The sequence below is a fragment of the Nerophis ophidion genome, linkage group LG04, assembly GCF_033978795.1.
Source record: "Nerophis ophidion isolate RoL-2023_Sa linkage group LG04, RoL_Noph_v1.0, whole genome shotgun sequence".
Classification (NCBI taxonomy): Eukaryota; Metazoa; Chordata; class Actinopteri; order Syngnathiformes; family Syngnathidae; genus Nerophis; species Nerophis ophidion.
This window is the reverse complement of record NC_084614.1, coordinates 53,592,975-53,617,884: the sequence shown is the minus strand read 5'-3', so window position 1 is coordinate 53,617,884 and position 24,910 is coordinate 53,592,975. Positions and strand designations below refer to the sequence as shown.

At 40.6% G+C, this 24,910-nt stretch overlaps 1 protein-coding gene across 3 annotated transcripts in view; it reads right to left on the bottom strand.

Annotated features, from left to right (window-relative positions):
- Positions 1-24,910, bottom strand: part of LOC133551521 (calpain-5-like) — a 35,629-nt gene that overhangs the window by 10,260 nt on the left and 459 nt on the right. Inside the window, exons 1-9 of one of the 3 annotated variants that reach the window (XM_061898308.1) lie at positions 20,419-20,574; positions 17,945-18,133; positions 14,144-14,275; positions 13,304-13,512; positions 8,358-8,550; positions 8,080-8,270; positions 4,943-5,020; positions 4,673-4,868; positions 2,234-2,356 (exon numbers count right to left, since the gene is read on the bottom strand). In XM_061898308.1, the coding sequence (XP_061754292.1) occupies positions 2,234-2,356; positions 4,673-4,868; positions 4,943-5,020; positions 8,080-8,270; positions 8,358-8,550; positions 13,304-13,512; positions 14,144-14,275; positions 17,945-18,109 (1,287 nt within the window). In that variant the 5' untranslated portion in view covers positions 18,110-18,133; positions 20,419-20,574. Of the gene's footprint in view, positions 1-2,233; positions 2,357-4,672; positions 4,869-4,942; positions 5,021-8,079; positions 8,271-8,357; positions 8,551-13,303; positions 13,513-14,143; positions 14,276-17,944; positions 18,134-20,328; positions 20,575-24,910 lie in introns of those variants that run through there. The other 2 variants (XM_061898306.1, XM_061898307.1) reach the window with 2 other exon arrangements.

Here is a 24,910-nt window from a genome sequence, read left to right as displayed (position 1 = left end):
TTATAGCAAAGTATGAAGTTGGTTTCCACGTGGCTCCTCCCTTTCCAGTCTTCAATAAAAGTAAAAGTGATATCAAACGTTCATTTATAAATGATAAATGGGTTGTACTTGTATAGCGCTTTTCTACCTTCAAGGTACTCAAAGCGCTTTGACACTACTTCCACATTTACCCATTCACACACATATTCACACACTGATGGAGGGAGCTGCCATGCAAGGCGCTAACCAGCACCCATCAGGAGCAAGGGTGAAGTGTCTTGCTCAGGACACAACGGACGTGACGAGGTTGGTACTAGGTGGGGATTGAACCAGGGACCCTCGGGTTGCGCACGGCCCCTCTCTCACTGCGCCACGCCGTCCTTATTTATACATTTCCTTCATAATTTAGAAGTATTTTGCATTGTTTTCTCCATATTGAACTCAAATTATTCTTTATAAAATGTGTTCAGTGTTAATAATTTGGGTGCCTGGAACAAATCAACTGGATTTACATTTTTTATGGGTAGAATTGCTTCGGCTTTTGTCCATTCAATTTTCGCTAAACCTTTTCCAACGAAAACCAAGGTACCACTGTATGTTGTTTACAGCAGGTGTTAAAATGTCGCTTACCTGGGATTCGTTACCGGCACGCATGATAAAATTAACTGGAAAACTAATGTAAAAAATATACAACAGAAAGTAGTGAGAAACATGTCAATAATGAATAAAGTAAAACATTTTCGGGACCAAAAATCGCTTCATAGTCTTTACTGCTCGCTAGTGTTACCATATATACAGTATATGAGTTATTGTGTAGAAATATGGGGATATAACTACAAATGTGTGCTTCCTTCACTAACGGTCTTACAAAAAAGATCAATTAGAATAATCCATAATGTCGGATATAGAGAACATACAAACCCTTTATATATTAAATCAAAAATATTGAAATGAAATGATTTGGTGTATTTGCAAACAGTTATGTACAAAGCTAAACTATAACCTGCTGCTCAAGAATGTACAACAATTCTTCTCAACAAAAGAGGAGAAATATAACCTTAGAGGAAAATATACTTTAAAACATTTTTATGCTTTTACAACACTTAAAACCTTTAGCATATCTGTATGTGGAATTAAATTATGGAATGGATTAACCAAATAAATCAAACAAAGCACCAAAACAAGTATTCACAAAGTAGACAACAATAATTATGATGATGCTCTTGAACCCTTTTTGTTTTTCTTTTGAGATAAACATTATTTATGTATTTGATATTTCTTTACTTACTATGGTATATTATTTATTATTTATTCATTCACAGTTCTGTTTCAGAGAACAAAGAAATGGGATAAAATTGCTATGGTATGAATAGGGGTAAGATTGAATCAGCTCAGCTTCTTCCTACTCCTTTTCGGACGTGCTGTAATGAAACAACTGGAAATATGAAATGCATTACATTGTATCGTATGCATGTTCGAAATAAACTGAAACTGAACTGAACTGAATTTACTTGGACACATGAGGGCTATGTTAAGATAGTATAGTATAGTTTTGTTAGTGAGTTTGCACTATTGACTTTATTTTGCTCAAATAGGTGTGATAAAGGGAAAACACAAATTATGTTTTGTTGATATTCTTACATAGTTGTATATTGTTGTACTTCTGTTGAAAAATGGTCCACCAATAAGTTTATTGAAAAAAATGGTCCTGTATGCTATTGTGATTCACATTACAATCAACAAATTAAAGGTGAAATTTACAAAAACAATCAGAATAATTTCAAGTTAAAATGTTCTGTATGGGCAATATTGGTCCTTTATTTACTTGATATTGGATCAATACCAAAATGTACAAAAATGACCATCCCAAATCTAAATTATTGGCCTGCATGCTTTGTTTTTTGTTTTTGCTTACCCACAATGTTGTCTTTTTCAAGTGCTCCTTCTATGCAACATGTGCACACTGATACAGTTCAAATGTTTATCATATGACATTTAAACCCAGTTAATCTCGCATATTCATGTCCAAATAATAAATTGGACTTTGGACGTACTTGCACCATCTTTCTGATATAATGCTATGTTGAGAATAACGTGCCCAGTGCTTCACCTCTGCTAGATCAGCTATCTTAGATCAGGAATGTTTTTTTTCTTTATTTACATTAGATTTAAAAAAAAAAAAAAAGTTTCTCAAACATTCTTGCTTTCAAATGTAATTCCCAGGCAAATGATTGACTCAACATTTTCTCTGTACCTTAAAGATGCTGAAGCCGATTGTGATATTCTCCCCTTGTCCGATCTTCCTGTGGATTTTCATATCTCGCTGTTGTAAGGAGATGAGGACCTCGTCGGCCTCCTTTGTGACGTCGAACATGAACTACACAGAAGTTGAAAATGAGGTCACCAACAAATGCAGTATTAAAAAACATGACAACATCTCTCAGTATGAAGCAGTGCAGTTCTACATCACAGTAAGTAACCAGAGGAATAAACCAGAATTTCCCATACATTCATTTATTTGTGGCCGGCCGGCACATCAGAATCAGAATTAGAACCATCTTTATTGGCCAAATGTGTAGCACACAAGAAATTTGACTCGGTACTGTGCTCTTTGTACAATGCAGAAAACGAGGAAAACGCAGCGATGACGAGAGAGCGCAGTACCGTGACCCTGTTAGAGGCTAAAACTAAGCGGCTATCAAAAGAGTGAGATAGAACTGGTTAAGGGTTGCAAAAATGTGTATGAGAGTTTGTCTTCTTTTTGGTGGATTTAGCAAGCTATGAATAAAACACAGACAATTATTTAAAAATTGTGGGCTTTCTAGCTTTCTAACAGAGACCTGGACATGAAAGCATTTATCGCTCTTTTCAACAAGCAGCAGGTGTTACAATTTCCCATACCGAATAATCAATACCGGTAATCAACAGTGCCAAATTTCAGTAGTTTTGTGTTTGTTCAAAAAGTGCTAAAAAAATGTTAATTCTACAAAAAAAAAAAAAATCTTTATTGTTTTGATTCAACACTGAGCTGTGCTGTACAGTTATGTTTTCCTACATTTATGTTTTCATTTGCATGAATGCAATTTACTGTATCATATATAGTAGACTTTGCATCCAATTGCAATTCCAATATACTGGATGGCAGTAATTGATAAAATACCATGTGTTGACTTAGTCAGGAAGTAGTTTTTGCCATTAAATTGGATGCACCAGTATTCTCTTCTGCTGAGCCCTACAAAGGGTTAATACTGTAAGTATTGTGCTAATGACACACCAGCTGTTGGATTGTAACATGCATCTTAGTTGGGCTCAGGAACCATTCAGAAAACCACTGTCAGTAACCACAGTTCATTGCTACATCTGTAAGTGCAAGTTAAAACTCTACTGTGCAAAGCCAAAGCCATTTATCAACAACACCCAGAAACGCCGCCGGCTTTGCTGGGTCCGAGCTCATCTAGGATGGACTGATGCAAAGTGGAAAAGTGTTCTGTGGTCTGACAAGTACACATTTCAGATTGTTTTGGGAAACTATGGATGCCGTGTCCTCTGGACCAAAGAGGAAAATAACCATCCGGATTGTTATAGGCGCAAAGTTCAAAAGCCGGCATCTGTGATTGCATGAGTAACCTACACATCTGTGAAGGCACCATTAATGCTGAAAGGTACATACAGGTTTTGGAGCAACATATGTTGCCTTCTAACCAACGTCTTTTTCATGGACGCCCCTGCTTATTTCAGCAAGACATTGCCAAACCACATTCTGCACATGCTACAACAGCGTGGCTTCGTAGTAAAAGAGTGCGGGTACTAGACTGGCCTGCCTGTAGTCCAGACCTGTCTCTCATTGAAAATGTGTGGCATATTATGAAGCGTAAAATACGACAAGTGAGACCCCGGACTGTTGAACAACATAAGTTGTACATCAAGCAAGAATGGGAAATAATTATACCTGAAAAGCTTAAAAAATTTGACTTCTAAGTTCCCAAACGTTGGGTTGTTAAACAAGTGTTGTTAAAAGGAAAGGCCATGTAACACAGTGGTAAAAATGCCCCATGTGCGAACTTTTGTGCAATGTGTTACTGCAATTAAATTCTAAGTTAATGATTATTTGCAAAAAAAAAATAAGTTTCTCAGTTCCAACATTAAATATCTTGTCTTTGCAGTCTATTTAATTTAATATAAGTTGAAAAGGATTTGAAAATCATTGTATTCTGTTTTTATTTACGATTTACACGACAAGCCAACTTCACTGGTTTTGGGTTTTGTAAAATCGCACATTTTGTCTGTACTTTTGAGTGCCTTCTTCCTTCTTGCTTTGGGGCATGAAAAATTGTAACCATACGCTGAGCACTTGACTGCTTGTTTGAGCCAGCGCTGAGCCTACGCCTGGATGTGACGTCCGTGCAACAAAGGTATCGACAGTAGCACTGTTTGATTTTACCTGAATCGGTACCCAATAGTACTAACAGACCTTTGTGTTCCGAGTTCAGTTTGCATTCCTACTCAAAAGCAGCTTTTTTTGTTTCTGACATCTTTGAAAAAAAAATGACAAAATGAAGGGACACTTTATTTGTAGTTTTTATGTTATTTTTACCCACTTTTTTAAATGCTTGTCTAATGCAGCGTCCATCACAATAATTCATGTGAATCACTCCAATTAAATTGTACAGGTGTATTGTTTGTTGTATAATACCTGTGGGTTCTGCAGGAAGGTCTGCTTATGGTTTGCACAGCCACCACAGCGGTTCAAGAGAGGCTCCGCTTGCTTGGTCCAGCTCCCAAAGTGCACCACTTCATGCCAGGTCTTATGGAGGCTCAACACAGACGTGTTGATGAGACGGCAAACGTCGGCATCTGTGAAGTACTTGCACCAGTCTGTGAAAGACATCCTGTGGAAACCGAGTGAGAAAATGATCACAGAAGTTTCTAAAGGAGGATTGTTTTTGGATGTGCGATCGCTCACCAGAACTCGCCATCATCTTCCACTGTGATACCCAGGTTGCCCCTTTCCGTGTCGCCGACTTTTGACCATTCCTCAGAACTGACAAAAGTATAAGTGACATTACTACACAGTCATAATCAATCAATCAATCAATGTTTATTTATATAGCCCCAAATCACAAATGTTTCAAAGGACTGCACAAATCATTACGACTACAACATCCTCGGAAGAACCCACAAAAGGGCAAGGAAAACTCACACCCAGTGGGCAGGGAGAATTCACATCCAGTGGGACGCCAGTGACAATGCTGACTATGAGAAACCTTGGAGAGGACCTCAGATGTGGGCAACCCCCCCCCCTCTCTAGGGGACCGAAAGCAATGGATGTCGAGCGGGTCTAACATGATACTGTGAAAGTTCAATCCACAGTGGCTCCAATAAAGTGGGTCCACCCTAAAATGATAACAGTGAAAACTTTCTTCATTTTGAAATGAGATAATCTTTTCCTTCAAAAAAAGCTTCAACTAAGTAAGCATCATCCACAAATATATTGTAGGGTGTGCCGATACAAGTTTTTTTTACTTCCGATACGATACCGATAATAAAGCTTTGAATATTGGCCAAAACCGATGTTAATCTATTACGATATCGGCCCAAATCATACATCATTTACTATTTTGTAGTGATTATAAAAGGTTTGATCAAGTGAAATTAATCAGAACAATGGTAGGTACGAAAAACATTAACCTTATGATAGATTTTCAAGTGAAATGAAGTGAAGTATATTTAGATAGCATTTTTCTCTAGAGGCTCACAGCAAAGCGCTTTACATAGTGAAACCTATTATCTTCATCTTTAAGGTATTGTACATTTAAACCTGTGTGGGTGGCACTGGGAGCAGCAGCAGTGACTAGGATGGCGGAAGCGTGGATCAATCCTGGAACCCTCAAGTTGCTGGCACAGCTGTTCTACTAACCGAGCCCACGTCCGAAATTGAAGTGGTAGTTTTTTTGGCAACACATAATGGTCACAATAATTCATTGAATTAGGCTAATGACGCAGTGAGTTGGAAAATGTGGACACTTTTGTTACTGCAAAATTTCTAATACACCTTTGCCTTCGAGACTTTGTATCTGTAAGTCATATGAAGCCATAATTATTTGATACTTGATAATATTGACAAATGTGGCGTTTTAGACTGCAATAACTTTCAGTTAAGGACACTTTTTATGAATGTTGAGCTTGTGTGCTATTGCGTGCTTCGGTGTTGTTTAGCTGCTAGTTCCTAGTAGCCTATTGCCTACCATGATTAGCTTTTGTAAATTACTTTAATAAAATACAAGAAAAGACCAACCATGTGTGCTTATTTATTGGAGGACAATCGAACGTTAACTGGCTGTCCAGCTTTGCACAGGTAAACAAGCTATAAGACTGCTTGTACTTCCAGTACTTTATTAAATGGGGTGTACTTGTATAGCGCTTTTCTACCTTCAAGGTACTCAAAGCGCTTTGACACTACTTCAACATTTACCCATTCACACACACATTCACACACTGATGGAGGGAGCTGCCATGCAAGGCGCCATCAGGAGCATGGGTGAAGTGTCTTGCTCAGGACACAACGGACGTGACAAGGTTGGTACTAGGTGGGGATTGAACCAGGGACCTTCGGGTTGCGCACGGCCACTCTCCCACTGCGCCACGCCGTCCTATTTTATTTCTTTTTTATTTTATTTTTTGCTGATATCGGACCAATATCAATATCTGATCGGTACATTCCTAGTATATTCTGCTTTTTCTTCTTCTTTTTTTTTGTAATGCTACCACATAGGGCTGGGTGATCTGGCCTTTTTTAATATCTCTGTATTTTTAGGCCATATCGCGATACACAATATATATGTCAATATTTTGCCTTGGCCTTCAATAAACACTAATCACAGCAGTATGATGATTCTATGTGTCTACATTAAAACATTCTTCTTCATACTGCATTAATATATGCTACTTTTGAACTTTCTTGCAGAGCAGGAAATCACAACTAAGTCAATTGACCAAAACTGTATTTATCAAACAGTTCTTAAGCAGTGGCACAAACGTTCATGTCATTTCCAAAACAGAAAGTGCAAGACTGTCAGAGACATTTTAAGTGTCAAATAAAAATGTGCTGCATAATAGAACTCAAATAGTGTTCTTCTTTCGCTATATGGTAGGTTACTACGGACGTTATTAAATTCTGTCGTTGACAATTTTTTTCATACAGTGTTGATCTGGAAATGTTTGCCTCGGCACTTTGATGGTGTGGGCGTGTGGCACCGAAAGGAGATGTTGAAATGCGTTGTAAGTACTCTTCATTCTCTAGCAGGTGACTTTTCAAATGATGCTACATATTAGCAGTAATGCTACTTTTTTTGTAGCAACGCTTTTGGCCAACATTTGATAATGTTGTCAGTTGTCTGTTCGACATATTCCCACTTGAAACCAAACCACCACCAGATGATGGACCCTATGCTTTTTTTCTTTGGAATTAATTGTTCCTTCATTCGCACCTTCTTTCTCTCGTATTACCACTCGCACGGCTCTGCTAGCATCACGGCTAACGTTACCCATGCTACTACCTCTCTGCTCTACGAGGGCGTATATGTGACAGTATGTGAAGTGTGTAAGAATGTATGCTTTTCTGTGAGAAGGAGGCACAGGAAAGAGTGGGAAGAGCCTTTAGTGTAATGCCTGCAGCTAAAAGCAACTGCATGAGAACGTATAGTCGAATATCACAATATAGTCATTTTCTATATCGCACAGAGGCAAACCCGCGATATATCGTGTATATCGATATATTGCCCAGCCCTGCTACCACATCAGGGTACAAGTAATGACAAGGAAGAATAGTGTGATGACAAAGCATAGAACTGTAAATATAACATCAAAGGGTCTGGCTACTCCATGATATCAATTACGTAACCAAAACTATGCAAATAGTATCCAGCTGTAATGGTTCATGAGTAGCCTGAAAATAGCCCCAGAAGTTGCAAGCAAAAATATGTATTGTTTCTACTTAAGTGCCAGTATTAAGTACAGTCATGTTCTCTCTTTATAAGGCTGTGGTTCTCAATAACTTTTTACCAATATTAATAAGCTGTAAGATGAACTTTCTGTTCTCACCTGTCACTCCAGGCTCCATTCCACTCCGTCTTTCCCCATGGATTCCTCATGCGGATCATCGGGATGGTGTCATTCTTGAAGTAGGCTATCAGCCCGTGACCCAGACGCACCTTCTTTACTGCCGTCACAGAGTACGCGTGACCTTTCACCAACCCATTAGCCATTTTGAGCTCGATTTCATGAGGTTCCGCCTGAAGAAAAGAAAAACATCTAACATCCCCTGCAGATGAATTCTCTTCAATTACCACACCGCGCCACCACAAGGACACAGCACAGACCTTAATGGAGGAGCTTATGATGCCACCTCGGTCGTACACCTTCAGTAAGTCTTCAAGGAGATGGTCTAGCTTCTTCTGGTCCTTGTAGTAAGCCTCGGCCTCCAGGTTGATAGCCTCAGACACAGCTCCACTGAAGTCCACCACGGCGTCTCCAGTGTTGCCCCCCTCCAGAGACTCATAGCAGCCAGAGAGCCTGAATTAGGGCACAGAGGACGTGTTCATACAGTTGTAATTATCAATAATCATTACAAAAAAATAGCACTGTAAATATTACTACAGTAGTCCATTCATACATAATAATAATAATTCATAATTAATTCACGGTTTTCATAAATATTTTTAAAATATTTAATTAACTTACAATATTATTATTTATTTAGAAATATTTTAATTTTCATAACAATGATGACCATAAAAAAATTAAAAATATTATTATTGTTATGATTACTATTACTACAATTGCAATAATATTGAAATAATACAAAATAAAAAAAATAAAATCATTATCAAAAGATATTTGAATTATTGTTATATTATTATACATAATTGGTATTCAAAATGTTTTCGACAGCTACTTTTTATTAAATAGTTCATATTTTTAGCTTAAGTTTCCATCCATCCATCCATTTTCGACCGCTTGTCCTGTTCCTGGATCTTTCTGTGTGGAGTTTGCATGTTCTCCCCGTGACTGCGTTTAATATATAATTGTCTTATTTTATATGGAGAGGTGATTCGGCCTATTGCTCTGTATTAGATATTAATGTCAGGATTATTATTACAGTAGTAGCAGTAGTGTTAAAACAAATTATTGCTCCTTACATTTAATATTGATAATAGGAATAAATAAAAAATATGCTCCTCTCTGAGCTGCCACCTTAACGTGGTAGAGGAGTTTGCGTTTCCCAATGATCCTAGGAGCTATGTTGTCCGGGGGCTTTATGCCCGCTGGTAGTGTCTCCCAAGGCAAAATGGTTCTAGGTGAGCTAAAAGACCTCTATAAAGAACACAAACAAAGAACCCAGGTTTCCCTCTCCCTGACGCGGGTCACTGGGGCCCCCCTCTGGAGCCAGGCTCGGAGTTGGGGCACGATGGCGAGCGCCTGGTAGCCGGGTCTGTACCCATGGGGCCCGGCCGGGCACAGCCCGACGAGGCCACGTGGCTCCCACCTCCAATGGGCTCACCACCCATAGCAGGGGCAATAGAGGTCGGGTGCAATGTGAGCTGGGCGGTAGCCGAAGGCAGGGCAGTTGGCGGTCTGATCCTCGGCTACAGAAGCTAGCTCTTGGGACGTGGAACGTCACCTCGCTGGAGGGGAAAGAGCCTGAGCTAGTGCGCGAAGTGGAGAAGTTCCGGCTAGATATAGTCGGACTCACTTCGACGCACAGCAAGGGCTCTGGAACCAGTTCTCTTGAGAGGGGATGGACTCTCTTCCACTCTGGCGTTGAGGTGGCAATTCTTGTTTCCCCCCGGCTCAAGGCCTGCACATTGGAGTTCAACCCGGTGGACGAGAGGGTAGCCTCCCTCCGCCTTCGGATGAGGGGACGGGTCCTGACGGTTGTTTGTGCTTACGCGTCAAACAGCAGCTCAGAGTACCCACCCTTTTTGGATTCACTCGAGGGGGTACTCGAGAGTGCTCCCCCAGGTGATTCCCTCGTTCTACTGGGGGACTTCAACGCTCATGTTGGCAACGACAGTGAAACCTGGAGAGGCGTGATTGGGAAGAATGGCCGCCCGGATCTGAACCTGAGTGGTGTTTTGTTATTGGACGTTTGTGCTCGTCACAGATTGTCCATAACAAACACCATGTTCAAGGGACGGCGTGGCGCAGTGGTAGAGTGACCGTGCGCAACCCGAGGGTCACTGGTTCAAATCCCACCTAGTACCAACCTCGTCACGTCCGTTGTGTCCTGAGCAAGACACTTCACCCTTGCTCCTGATGGGTGCTGGTTGGCGCCTTGCATGGCAGCTCCCTCCATCAGTGTGTGAATGTGTGTGTGAATGGGTAAATGTGGAAGTAGTGTCAAAGCGCTTTGAGTACCTTGAAGGTAGAAAAGCGCTATACAAGTACAACCCATTTATTTATTTATTTAAACATAAGGGTGTCCATCTGTGCACTTGGCAACAGAACACCCTAGGCCACAGTTCCATGATCGACTTTGTAGTTGTGTCATCGGATTTGCGGCCTCATGTTTTGGACACTCGGGTGAAGAGAGGGGCGTAGCTTTCTACCGATCCCCACCTGGTGGTGAGTTGGCTGCGATGGTGGGGGAGGATGCCAAACAGACCTGGCAGGCCCAAACACATTGTGAGGGTTTGCTGGGAACGTCTGGCAGAGTCTCCTGTCAGAGAGAGTTTCAATTCCCACATCCAGAAGAACTTTGAACATGTCACGAGGGAGGCGCTGGACATTGAGTTCGAGTGGACCATGTTCCGTACCTCTATTGTCGAACTGGCCGATTGGAGCTGCGACCGCTAGGTGGTTGGTGCCTGTTGTGGCGGTAATCCTAGAACCCGCCGGTGGACACCAAACGGTGAGGGATGCCGTCAACCTCTTTTGGCTCAAAGGACTCCGGAGGCAGTAGACAGGTACCGCGGCTTCAGCGGTCGCGGAGGCAAAAACTCGTACATGGGAGGAGTTTGGGGAAGCCATGGAAAACGACTTCCGGACAGCTTCAAAGCGATTCTGGACCACCATCCGCCGCCTCAGGAAAGGGAAGCAGTGCAGTGTCAACACCGTGTATGGTGGGGATGGTGTTCTGCTTACCTCGACTGCGGATGTTGTGGATTGGTGGAGGGAATACTTCGAAGACCTCCTCAATCCTACCAGCATGTCTTCCTATGAGGAAGCAGTGCCTGGGAACTCTGTGGTGGGCTCTCCTATTTCTGGGGCTGAGGTTGCCGTGGTAGTTAAAAAGCTCCTCGGAGCTGTGTGTGGATGAGATCCGCCCGCATATCCTTAAGGCTCTGGATGCTGTGGGTTTGTCTTGGTTGACAAGACTCTGCAACATCGTGTGAACATCGAGGGCGGTACCTCTGGATTGGCAGACCAGGGTGGTGGTTCCTCTCTTTAAGAAGGGGAACCGGAGGGTGTGTTCCAACTATCGTGGAATCACACTCCTCAGCCTCTGCGGTAAGGTCTATTCTGGTGTACTGGAGAGGAGGCTATGCCAGATAGTCGAACCTCGGAGTCAGGAGGAACAGTGTGGTTTTTGTACTGGCCGTGGAACTGTGGACCAGCTCTATACTCTCGGCAGGGTCCCTGAGGGAGCATGCCCAATCAATCTACACATTTGCTTTGTAGACTTGGAGAAGACATTCGACCGTGTACCCCGGGAAGTCCTGTGGGGGGTGCTCGGAGAGTATGGGGTAACCGACTGTCTTATTGTGGCGGTCCGCTCCCTGTACGATCAGTGTCAGAGCTTTGTCCGCATTGCCGGCAGTAAGTCGGACCCATTTCCAGTGAGGGTTGATCTCCGCCAAGGCTGTCCTTTGTCACCGATTCTGTTCATAACTTTTATGGACACAATTGCTAGGCGCAGTCAGAGCGTTGAGGGTATCTGGTTTGGTGACTGCAGGATTATTAGATATCTGCTTTTTGCAGATGATGTGGTCCTGATGGTTTCATCTGGCCAAGATCTTCAACTCTCACTGGATCGGTTCCCAGCCGAGTGTGAAGCGACTGGGATGAGAATCAGCACCTCCAAGTCCGAGTCCATGGTTCTCGCCCGGAAAAGGGTGGAGTGCCATCTCCGGGTTGGGGAGGAGATCTAGCCCCAAGTGGAGGAGTTCAAGTACCTCGGAGTCTTGTTCCCGAGTGAGGGAAGAGTGGATCGTGAGATCGGCAGGCGGATTGGTGCGGCTTCTTCAGTAATGCGAACGCTGTATCGATCCGTTGTGGTGAAGAAGGAGCTGAGCCGGAAAGCTAAGATCTTAATTTACCGGTCGATCTACGTTGTGAAGTGAAGTGAATTATATTTATATAGCGCTTTTCTCTAGTGACTCAAAGCGCTTTACATAGTGAAACCCAATATCTAAGTTAAATTTTAAACCAGTGTGGGTGGCACAGGGAGCAGGTGGGTAAAGTGTCTTGCCCAAGGACACAACGGCAGTGAATAGGATGGCAGAAGCGGGAATCGAACCTGCAACCCTCAAGTTACTGGCACAGCCACTCTACCAACCGAGCTATGCCGTTCCCATCCTAACCTATGGTCATGAGCTTTGAGTCATGACCAAAAGGACAAGATCACGGGTACAAGCGGCCGAAATGAGCTTCCACCGCAGGGTGGCGGGGCTCTCCTTTAGAGATAGGGTGAGAAGCTCTGTCATCCGGGTGGAGCTCAAAGTAAAGCCGCTGCTCCTTCACATCGAGAGGAGCCAGATGAGGTGGTTCAGGCATCTGGTCAGGATGCCACCCGAACGCCTCCCTAGGGAGGTATTTTGGGCACGTCCGACCGGTAGGAGGCCACAGGGAAGACCCAGGACACGTTGGGAAGACTATCTTTCCCGGCTGGCCTGGGAACGCCTCGGGATCCCCCGGGAAGAGCTAGACGAAGTGGCTGGGGAGAGGGAAGTCTGGGCTTCCCTGCTTAGGCTGCTACTCCCCCGACCCGACCTCGGATGAGCGGAAGAAGATGGATGGATGGATGGATAATAAATATGTATTTTGATAAATGTCTGAATTGCATGAACGATAATAATTTTTAATTTGTAGATAATACTAATGACAACAATAATGCCATATTAATATTTTAAAATGATAACCATTTTAAAGCAATACGATTAGCATACGCCATATAATTATTTACAATTAACACAGAATGGCGAGTCGGCATGTTCTAATAGAAAAGAAAGACAGCAATGATGTTCTTTGACACAAATACTTACAATAAATTATAGTAGTTTTTAATAGAATTTGTATATGATGAATTTTAAATAAATGTACTCACTTGGCGTAGGCCTTCTCCAACAGAGCACTCCAGTATTCATTGTTGTCTTTGGAGTGACAGTAGATGAGTTCTCCGTTTATTGTAGGAAGGCGGTCATCCACCACAACATCCACCCACTTGCCAAACACCCAAAACTGAAAGTGAAAGATTCCTGCATATTCCTCCGGGTGTTTAGAGTCCCACTCCTGCTCCTTCCAGTCCGGAATGACCTGGAAACACAAGTTTTAAATATTTTTTTTTTAAGTTTTGTACTTTATTAGGGGAAAGAATACTTATTTGACTTAGTTATGCTTAATTTGACCCATCCATCCATCCATTTTCTACCGCTTATCCCTTTCGGGGTCGCGGAGGGCGCTGGCGCCTATCTCAGCTACAATCGGGCGGAAGGCAGGGTACACCCTGGACAAGTCGCCACCTCATCGCAGGGCCAACACAGATAGACAGACAACATTCACACTCACATTCACACACTAGGGCCAATTTAGTGTTGCCAATCAACCTATCCCCAGGTGCATGTCTTTGGAAGTGGGAGGAAGCCAGAGTACCCGGAGGGAACCCACGCATTCACGGGGAGAACATGCAAACTCCACACAGAAAGATCCCGAGCCTGGATTTGAACCCAGGACTGCAGGAACTTCGTATTGTGAGGCAGACGCACTAACCCCTCTTCCACCGTGAAGCCCCGCTTAATTTGACCTAACAAAGAAATTTTAGTTTGGCTGGAATGAGTGAAACTGAGGTGAAATCCTGCTGTCAGCTAGATTGCATATATGTTAGCATGCGGTTGCTCAGACATAACAGCCCTTCATTTCAACAACAACAAAAATCAAATAAGCTCACCTTTCCCCACAGGTTAGGTTTCAGGGCCAAGCACGAGCAGGCAGCCACAAACCAGCAGTTCCCCACTGAGCCTTGGTTCAAGTCATGGGAGCTGACGCCCTCCACAAACAGGTGTGGGTCATTGCTGATCTCCTGCAGCACATTAGTAACATTTATTAGCGACACACAAACATATTTTACACTCTGAAAACTATGTCTTCTTCAATCACATGACAGAGTGAGTGATGCGGTCTCCAAAACAGTTATATTCAATAAACATACTTTCAGGGAAAAGGACCATGTTTGCTAAAAGTCAAAATGGCATGAATTGATGAACGTGGACCCCGACCTAAACAAGTTGAAAAACGTATTCGCATGTTACTATTTAGTGGTCAATTGTACTGAATATGTAATGTACTGTGCAATCTACTAATAAAAGTTTCAATCAATCCAAAAAATGGCTGCCACGTGCCTTGATACAGAAAACCATGTTCTCATTTCCAGCCAATCAGATCAAAGAAAGCTAACTTTATTACTTTGAAGAAAGCTATGGTTAACTCGTTGAACAAAAACAGTGAGTAGTTTATACCGTATTTTCCGTACTATAAGGCGCACCGCAGTATAAGGCGCACCCTCAATCAATGGCCTATTTTAAAACTTTGTTCATATATAAGGCACACCGCATTATAAAGCGCATAGAATTGACGCTATAGTAGAGACTGGGGTTACGTTATGCATCCTTTAAATGGAGCTGCGCTAAAGAGAATGTCAACAAAACAGTCAGATAGGTCAGTCATGAATTGATTAACGTGGACCCCGACTTAAACAAGTTGAAAAACTTATTCGGGTGTTACCATTTAGTGGTCAATTGTACGGAATATGTACTGTACTGTGCAATCTACTAATAAAAGTATCAATCAATCAATCAATCAAAAGTCAAACTTTATTAATAGATTACAAACAAGCGTTCTTACAACACTGTTCACTCCCAAAATGAATAAACCGCTGTTTTATTATTTTGCCCAATTCAATAAACACGTAAAGAACAGTCTGATACTGTTACGGTAAATCAAACAAAAGTGCAATCACAATATAGTAACACTTGAAATAGTGAAAAGCAATAATATATCAATAAATGAACGTTGCTCAAACGATAATGTCACACAACACAACACACAAAATAAACATGTAAAGCTCACATTATTAAGTTATTTCTAATCCACGAATCCCTCAAATTCTTCTTCTTCAATGTTCGAATCAAACAGTGGGGCGAATACGGCATCCAACAAGCCCGGCTCCGTCTCGTCGAAGTCGTCATTAAACGAGTCAGTGTCGCTGCTGCTAATGTTAAATTCTCTCGCTGCTGCTCTATTCTTGTGTTCTACTGCGAGACTGATCGCTTTGAGTTTAAACTCTGCGTCGTAAGCCTGTCTCTTAATAGGAGCCATTTTGGGGTCTTTACATAAACACACAGAAACGGCACTTCTCCCGCAGTCATATATTCCAGCATGCACCGCACGCTTCTTCTTCTAGGAGGGAAAAGGAAGTTGGCGGCTGCTTACCGTAGAAGAAGAAGCACGCTATTCGTTCAAAAGTGTTTTTTACTAGTTTTAATAATTTGCTAGTATGCCAAAATTACCATGGTATACAGCTCAGAATCATATATTTGGGTATTTGATGCATGGTATCATTCAGCATGCACGCGTTGGCATGCTAACTTTTTTCCGAGCAATTTTTGTAGGTGTACACTTTAGAGTCACATATTTTGGATTTTGAAGCATGCTAACAATTAGTATGCTACTTTTGTTTAGTGAATTTAGCAGGTATACACCTAAGAGTCATATTTTTTGTTACCTGATGTTGGTCAGAGTGATAACTTTTAGCATTTCCGTTTGGCCTCTGCTTTTTAGCATTAGCACACAAGTTGTACCAATTGCTTTTACTAATTTGTTGTTTAAGATTTCAAATTACACTTTAAAGGGGAATTGCTCTTTTTTAGGAATTTTGCCTATCGTTCACAATCATAAGAGACGAGAACACGTGTTTTTTTTGGACGATTTTTAAAGAGGATAAAAAACGCTTGAAAGATGCGGTTAATGGCTGTCAGCGTTGTAACCTTCAAAGCCCTCTAAAACAACTTCAAAACCGTCCATCAACATTTCATATACACACTACAAGTCTATATATAATGTAGTAATAGACATGTTCATAACAATTTGTTCAATATTTGACATATTTTGATCATTTTAATAATTTCCGGGACTGATTTATTCCGCGCATTGATCTCTGTTTCCATAGCATAATTATATAAATAATCCGTTCATTAATGAGTATATCCGTTCAACCACCGTGTTTAATGGAGAAGTCTAATCTACAATATTTGCAGGCAGCATTAGCCCTTCCCCTTCGAGCTGTCCTGGATGAACTGAAATTATTTTCTCCAATCATTTTGGAACTTGCAAGTGTGCTTCTTCTTCTAACTTTTTGTCGCCATGTCTCTTCTTCGGTCTTCTGCTGCGTCTCTGTTGTGTTTTTGGACATTACTACTTGCCGTAGTTTTGAAGCAATGCATGATGGGAATCCGGATGTTGTGTGTGAGTGTATTAACGTGCCGGCTGGAATAAACACACGCTGAGAAATAGCTCCGTGCCTGCCTACTTTTTGGGTTATAGATAAACCTATGGATGACGGAGACATATATAACAGTCTCCTTTTCAGGTGAGAGAGGACGCTAAAGGCACGCCCCCAATATTGTTGTCCGGGTGGAAACCGGGAGAAATTCAGGAAAATGGTTGCCCCGGGAGATTTTCGGAAGGAGCACTGAAATTTGTGAGTCGCCCGGGAAAATGGGGAGGGTGGGAAGTATGTTTTAAAGTAATTTAGAGGTAGAATTTATTGCTCCCATTAACTGCATTGCTGGCCACCTCGAACAAGTCGATTTTTACATGTTAGAAAGCAAAGCTTTTTTCCTCTTGTCTTTCATCATGAACAATAGGCAACATTCCCCAAAAGTGCAGTTTTCCCTTAAGTTTGTTATTTTTCAAATAAACCTCATTTGTAGCTTTAAACTAATAGTTTTTAAAATATTTCTAAAATGTCAATGTTTTTGAATAGCAAAAAAGGAATGTCCTAAAATGTATATATTTTTTTAAAGGTTTATTTCCTAATAAATTTTAAATAAATATAAAATTAATATTAAATAAAACAACTTAGTATATTTCAATTTATCATAGCAGAACAATGTTTTTAGTGTTTTATTTGACTACTTGTTGTAAAGTTGTATTTGTATTATTTAATTTATGTTCAATGAATGTTCTCAATTTTTGTATGATAACTTGTAGGAAGTTTTCAGGAAAGTGAAGTATCTATGAATAAAATATTTTATTATTCATTACTATTAATAGTAGTACTAGTTTCTGTATCTTTGTCATCATCATTACAAATCATATCATGCCTTTGTAATGTATCCACTTGTCATTTGTTTTATTTGTAAACATAAAAGTGATGATTTCACTAAGGAATAACTTTTCTGATGCACACAAGCCTAGTTGTTACAGTAATCTCATGAGATGCGATAAGGAGCTTTGTAGCGGCTGCCTGCTTCACATGAATGTGGGAGTTACATTCAGTCAAAAATGTGTTCGTCTGGATTTAATCCACCGTGTTGAGTGCTGCACAAGAACAATTTTTAGTACACGACATGACTTGTAGATTTGTTATGATTCACAATAAATCACTTGTACAGTAAGTCTGGACCACTTCTTATTGACTTCCAGAAGTTTCCCAACACAAACTGGCACAAATACCCACTCAATCACTCACCCCAGGACGTTTCCATTGCGTAGTACCACGCGGTGGTTTCCGGAAATACAGAGACGAATCTATGGCTGGAAACTCTGGGTCTTCAAAGAGTTTTTTACTCTTGATGCATTCCTTCTTGAGCTCAGCGTAGTGCTGGTTCTTGTAGGGGGTCGCAGAGGAGAACATGTTGCACTCGTGGAAGACTCACGCCTGCAAAGAGGAATAATCCACACTTGCATTTGTTTGGGGGTGAATCTCCATGGTTTTCTTGCTCTTACTTAAGGAACATCCTTGTAATAAGTAAATCCCTCTGAGGAGGTCTAACTCTGGAAAGTCAGAGTTATTTGGGGCATTTCTTAAACACAAATCTTCCCTGAAAACAATGTGTGGTACTTTTCCGCTACAAAGATGTGCACAAAAGAAGGCAGCGGTATGGTCCCGAAGACTATTTAGATCATGCACCACATGACTAAAGGAGCTCTCCCCTCAAGGGAGTGAACATATTTTAACTTTTCACTCTTTGACCCCTTCATTCTGAATTTATGAGTCATTTATGAGTTCATTTAATAGTTAAAACAAATCCATACATTATATCCCATATTTCAAAATATGACTCGTCATCAACGCTTTTTCTACTGACATCATTTCCATAGCTTATGTATACTAGTTATTATGAGTTGAATGATCCATCCATATTTTCAGTGTTATTGTGTTTGTTATAATGCATTTTGATATGCCCTCTGTTTAAATATATTTGACATAGTAGACCAGAAGCCCTCATCCTGTTTGCAGGGTTGGAATTGGGAGTTAAATCACCAAAAAGTATTCCCGGGCACGGCCACCGCTGCTGCCCACTGCTCTCCTCTCCTCCCAGGGGGTGAACAAGGGCAAAGGTCAAATGCAGAGGAAAAAAATTGCCACTCTTTGTGTGTGTGTGTGTGACAATCATTGGTACTTTAACTTTAATAAACATCCCCATTCTTTTTCACTTGACTTCTCATACCTACAGTACTCCCCCTGCCAAGCAGGGGGTAACAACGAGGCGTAGGCGTCACAATAAAAAAAACAGCAGAAGAGGACGACTCGAATAAAGAAGATCAACAATTTCGGACCGCTATCAATAGATCGTAACAGTCCTCCGAATATAAATATATATAACATCTTGTTTAACATTTTTTGAAAATGGGACAAGCGGTAGGCAATGGATGGATGTTTGGACGTGTGCCAAAGTCAATTATGCAAATTAAACAATACAGGACCTCAAAGAAAACGATTAAAAATGAAAAAAAATGTAATCGCACTGTATCTAATCTGTCTTTTCAAATTTTATGTATAGTAAAACCAAGATTGATTATCACATTTTCTAGAGAAGCAGCTAGCGCACTAATCACTAGCTAGCTTAGATACTTGCATGAATGCAAGACACATTAATGTTTTGAAAAAAACAAAACTTGCTTAATAAGTTTCAGCGTGTGTATAAGTATGTTTGTGCCCATTCAACAATATTGTGACAATAATGGTAACTAGAGGTGTTCCGATTTCATATTGAGATGGAATATCGGTCCGATAATAGCAACAATTAAGTAGATCTCAGCGAGAAAAAATATCTCAGTTTGCAAGCAGTCCTACAGCATGTTTACTTATGCAAAACTGGAAAGCCGGTTAAAATCTAAATGTCCTCCAATAAGCACATAAATCTGGACTTTTAAAGTATTTTACTCAATTCATTTACAAAAAGGAAATTAGCAGCTACACAACAGCTGAGCACACAACAGCACACAAGCTAGACATAGTAAGTGTCCTTAATTGATACAAAATTGCAGTCTAAAACAGCACATTTGTCAACATAAGCATGTATCAAATATTAAAAACTTTCCAGCAACAAGCGTGTTTGCATCATTCAATGCGTTATGACCTTAATTTTATGAATCGGTGTTGCCAAAAACTAATTATTGCTCCACCTCAGAAACTGTCATAGGGTTAATGTTTTTCATAAATACTATTCTTACCTGAGTAACTTCACTTGATCAAACCTTTTCTAACATTCCACACTACAAAAATTTCAAGTATGTGCTATGGTTCGTGTTGATCAGATTGATATCAGTATCGGCAGATACCCAAGACTCCAATATCGGCATCGGAAGTTAAAAAAAAAAAAAAAAAGTTGATATGTTGAAATTGGTACATTCCTACGACATCAAGAACCCCCTGCTGAAAAAAATCTGGGCCTTGGGAAAATGTAGCAATAGACGCAGTGTACACTTGCCACAAGGTTAGGTACACATGCACAATGGACACCCAGTACAAGAGTGTCCAACAAATGTTTACAAAGACAAAAATGCAGTTTTAGAACTATTCTAATACAAACAATATGTATTTTCTTAATGGACAAAATTGAGCCAAACCTTGTCCCCGGTCTTTGGAGTATACACCTTTAGAAGAAGACACTTTCTTGATGGATTATTTCATTGAAAGAAGTTCAAACGTGTCCGTACCTTATCTCGCAGAGACTTACACCTTCTTGCTCCACAATGAGGAAGCTCCTGAGTGTTTTTACCTGCCTGTATGCGTGTCTCCTCCCACACAAAGTCACTGCATTGCTGAAGCCACACCTTGCCTGTTGTCCAACACAACCCTTTTCCTACTCTTGAACATACTGTAAATGCTTCCCCTCATATTGTTCCACACTACACCATTTACTGGAAATCACTCACATGACGCAGGTAAGAAATGGTTTGATAATGAAAAGAGTCAGGAGAGGAAGGGCTACTTAAGTGGCGCTGGACACAATGCGTTTGTTCATGTGCCAAGTATGCATGTGTGTTATCGCTTTTAGAGTTCCGGGGTAGTGCCATCATGCAGGTTATTTTTGGCATTTATTTAAAAATGTGTTGTTCTTTTACGATGGGATTTGAGTTCTGGTAAGAGAAACACATTTTCCAAATGCATAGTCAGCCGCTTTATTAGGTTCCATCCATCCATCCATCCATTTTTCTACCGCTCAGGGTCTCAGGGGTGCTGGAGCTGCATTTGGGCGGAAGGCGGAGTGTGCCCTGGACAAGTCGCCACCTCATCGCAGGGCCAACACAGATAGTCAGACAACATTCAGACTTACATTCACACACTAGGGACCATTTAGTGTTGCCAATCAACCTATCCCCAGATGACAGTGAAGTCACATTGAATTGCTAGATTGAATCACAGAACTAAAGTTACTTTATTAGGTTCTATCCAGCCATCCGTTTTCTACCGCTTGTCCCGTTCGGGATCGCGGGGGGTCGATGGAGCGTATCTCAGCTGAATTCGGGCGGACAAGTCGCCACCTCATCGAAGGCTTAATTAGGTTGATGTATAAAAATAGTAAACAAGTTATTTAAGGTACAATTTAACCCTTAAAAGGTTTGATTTGATAAAAAAATGCCAGCTTCCTAAGAATGAATATTATATATTTGTTCTGTACATAACAGGGGTCTCCAAATGTTTTCCACTTCGGACTACGAACTGAAAAAAATAAAGGAACGAAAGATGCTAAAACGAATTCAATGCATATAAGAATATGCTAAGCTATTTGAACCAAAACAGTTATCTTGGATTTTGTGTTATAGGTGATAATGCAAATAGTTGTTAGGGTTTTATCTAATAAACCTCATTAATAATGAACTTGTTTCATTTTCACATGTCGGTGCACAATAAAAACCTACAATGGCCCCCGAGCCACACTTTGAAAACCCCTGGTATACAAAGATATTATTAATCCATCCATCCATTTCCTACCGCTTGTCCCTTAGCGGGTCACAGGGGCAGCTGGAGCCTATTTAAGCTGCATTCGGCCGTAAAGCGGGTATCATGATCAATATTAAAGTGACTCGCTCGATGGACAGTTCGTCTGGTCCGGCTGGCCAGGGACCTTTTTTCTGATTTATTTTGGTTAAGCACGCCATTTATGTCAAAATAGCGTGTGTCCAAATTCTACATTTGCAGCTTCGAATGGCTTTCACCTCACGCTATCAGCCTCCGTATGCTCCACCATCTCACTCTTCCTTCATATTGGCTTCTATAAGCAGCAGTTCATCCTCCATTCATTCCGTATCAAAAAGATAAGTTTATGAATCGCTATTTTTCAAAAAAAATAGTCGTCTTTGTTGTTTGTTACCAAGTCTACCATGATTAGAACACACACTGGAAGTAGTGTCAAAGCGCTTTGAGTACCTTGAAGGTAGAAAAGCGCTATACAAGTACAACCCATTTAATAATGACACTTGTGTTTGATTCCGGAAGTAGGAACACACATGTTGCCAGAAATCAGATGTGTGCTGCTATAAAAACAGAAATTAATGCGCGGAATAAATCACTGCCGGAATTGATTAAAATGATCAAAATACGGTAAATGTTAAATATATTACATATTGTTATGAAGGTGTCTGTTACTACATTATATATATAGACTTGCAGTGTGTATATCAGTGGTTCTTAACCTGGGTTCGATCGAACCCTAGGGGTTCGGCGGAGCCTCCGCCACGGAGGTAAAGACACTTCCAACTTATCGTGTAAATAAAAAGTTCTCCCTATCAGCGTATTATGGATACCCCCAAACAATGTTCCCTCTAATTTTCCATCTGATTTGCAGGTTGTTTGATTGATCGATTTGAAACTTTTACTAGCAGATTGCAAAGCAAGAGAATACATTATATGAAACAGTACAGTTTACACAGTACAGTACATATTCTGTACAATTGACCACTAAATGGTAACACGCAAATAAGTTTTTCAACTTGTTTAAATCGGGGTCCACGTTAATCAATTCATGGTAATTTGTTTAAGGTGTGTAATTTGTTGTGAGTTCATGCAGTGTGTTGGTTTTGTTCTTTGAACAAGGTGATGTTCATGCATGGTTCATTTTGTGCACCAGTAAAAAAAACATACAACTTTTTCTTGAATATGAAAAAAAAAAATCAGTAAAGAAGGGTTCGGTGAATTCGCATATGAAACTGATGGGGTTCGGTACCTCCAACAAGGTTAAGAACCACTGCTGTATATGAAACATTGGTGAAGGGTTTTGAAGTTGTTTTAGAGAGCAATGAAGTTTACAACGGTGACTCCCATTAGCCCTATCTCTCAGGCGTTTTTTTTATCCTTTTTAAAATCCTAAAAAAAAAAACGTGTTCGTGTCTCTCATAATGATTGTGAATGATAGGCAAAATTCCAAATAATGTGCAGTTCCCCTCAAAGTTTGTGTTTAAAGTGTACACATTTTGACTAAAATATGGACTTTTGTTGTTTACATTGTTTCTCATGAAGAAAGGTGCTGTATGTTATTTTTTTACATTTAATGGCAGCAACACATTGTAAAAAAGTTGGAACAGGGGCATTTTTACCTCTGTGTTACATGGCCTTTCCTTTTAACAACACTCTGTAAACATTTGGGAACTGAGGAGACCAATTTTTGAAGCTTTTCAGGTGAGATTATTTCCCATTCTTGCTTGATGTACAGTTAAAGTTGTTCAACAGTCCGGGGTCTCCGTTGTTGTATTTTACTCTTCATAAGGGGTCACACATTTTCAATGTGAGACAAGTCTGGACTACAGGCAGGCCAGTTTAGTATCCGCACGTTTTACTATGAAGTCACGCTGCTGTAACACGTGCAGAATGTGGCTTGGCATTGTCTTGCTGAAATAACCAGGGGCGTCAATGAAAAAGACGTTGCTTGGATGGCAACATATGTTGCTCTAAGACATGTGTGTACCTTTCAGCATTACCTTTCGGCATGGGTAACATACTTGGCTAATACACCCCAATACCATCACAGATGCTGGCTTTTGAACTTTGCGCCTAGAACATTACGTATGGTTCTTTTCCTCTTTGTTCTGGAGGACAAGACATCCACAGTTTCCAAAAACAATTTAAAATGTGGACCACAGAACACTTTTCAACTTTGCATCAGTCCATCTTAGAAGAGCTCGGGCCCAGCGAAGTCGGCTGCGTTTCTGGGTGTTGTTGATAAATGGCCTTTGCTTTGCAAAATAGAGTTTTAACTTGCACTTACAGATGTAGCGACAAACTTGTAGTGATTTTCTGAAGTGTTCCTTAGCCAATGTGGTTATATCCTTTACATACTGATGTCCCTTTTTGATGCAGTACCGCCTGAGGGATCAAAGGTAACGGGCATTGTCCCGTACGTACGATTTCCCCAAGCTTCTCTGAACCTTTCGATGATATTACGGACCGTAGATGGTGAAATCCCTAAATTCCTGTCAATAGCTCGTTGTGAATTGTTGTTCTTAAACTGTTCGAGTTTAAGAACAGTTTATTTGTTCTTAAACATTTGTGACCCTCGCCCCATCCTTGTTTGTGAATGACTGAGCATTTCATGGAAACTGGTTTTATACCCAATCATGGCACCCACCTGTTTCCAATTAGCCTGTTCACCTGTGGGATGTTCCATATAAGTGTTTGATGAGCATTCCTCAACTTTCTTAATCTTTTTTGCCACTTGTGCCAGCTTTTTTGAAACATGTTGCAGGCATCAAATTCCAATTGAGCTAGTATTTGCAAAAATAAGAAACATTTCCAGTTCTAAGATTAAATATCTTGTCTTTGGCGTGTTTTCAATTGAATATAGGTTGAAAAGGATTTGCTAATCATTGTATTCTGTGTTTAATTACGATTTACACAGCATGCCAACTTCACTGGTTTTGGGTTTGGTATTTGAATGAGAACCAGTAGCGGTTTTTTGTTACTTATTTTGCACTAATGACTTTATTTTGATGAACTATTTAGATGTAATGAAAGCCAGTGTCTTAAATTGTTGGATTCTGTTGTTGACAAATAAGTGTGTTAGTTCAAAATAGGTTTGTGGTTGTCTAAACCCTAATCGTAATCCTCCTCTCTATTTTAACCATGATCAATAAAATCAAAGGCACAGTCATTAAATTATTTTAGAAAATGTCAGAGTAAAAAGTTTGGCAAAACTGGCCTGTGTTATTGGAT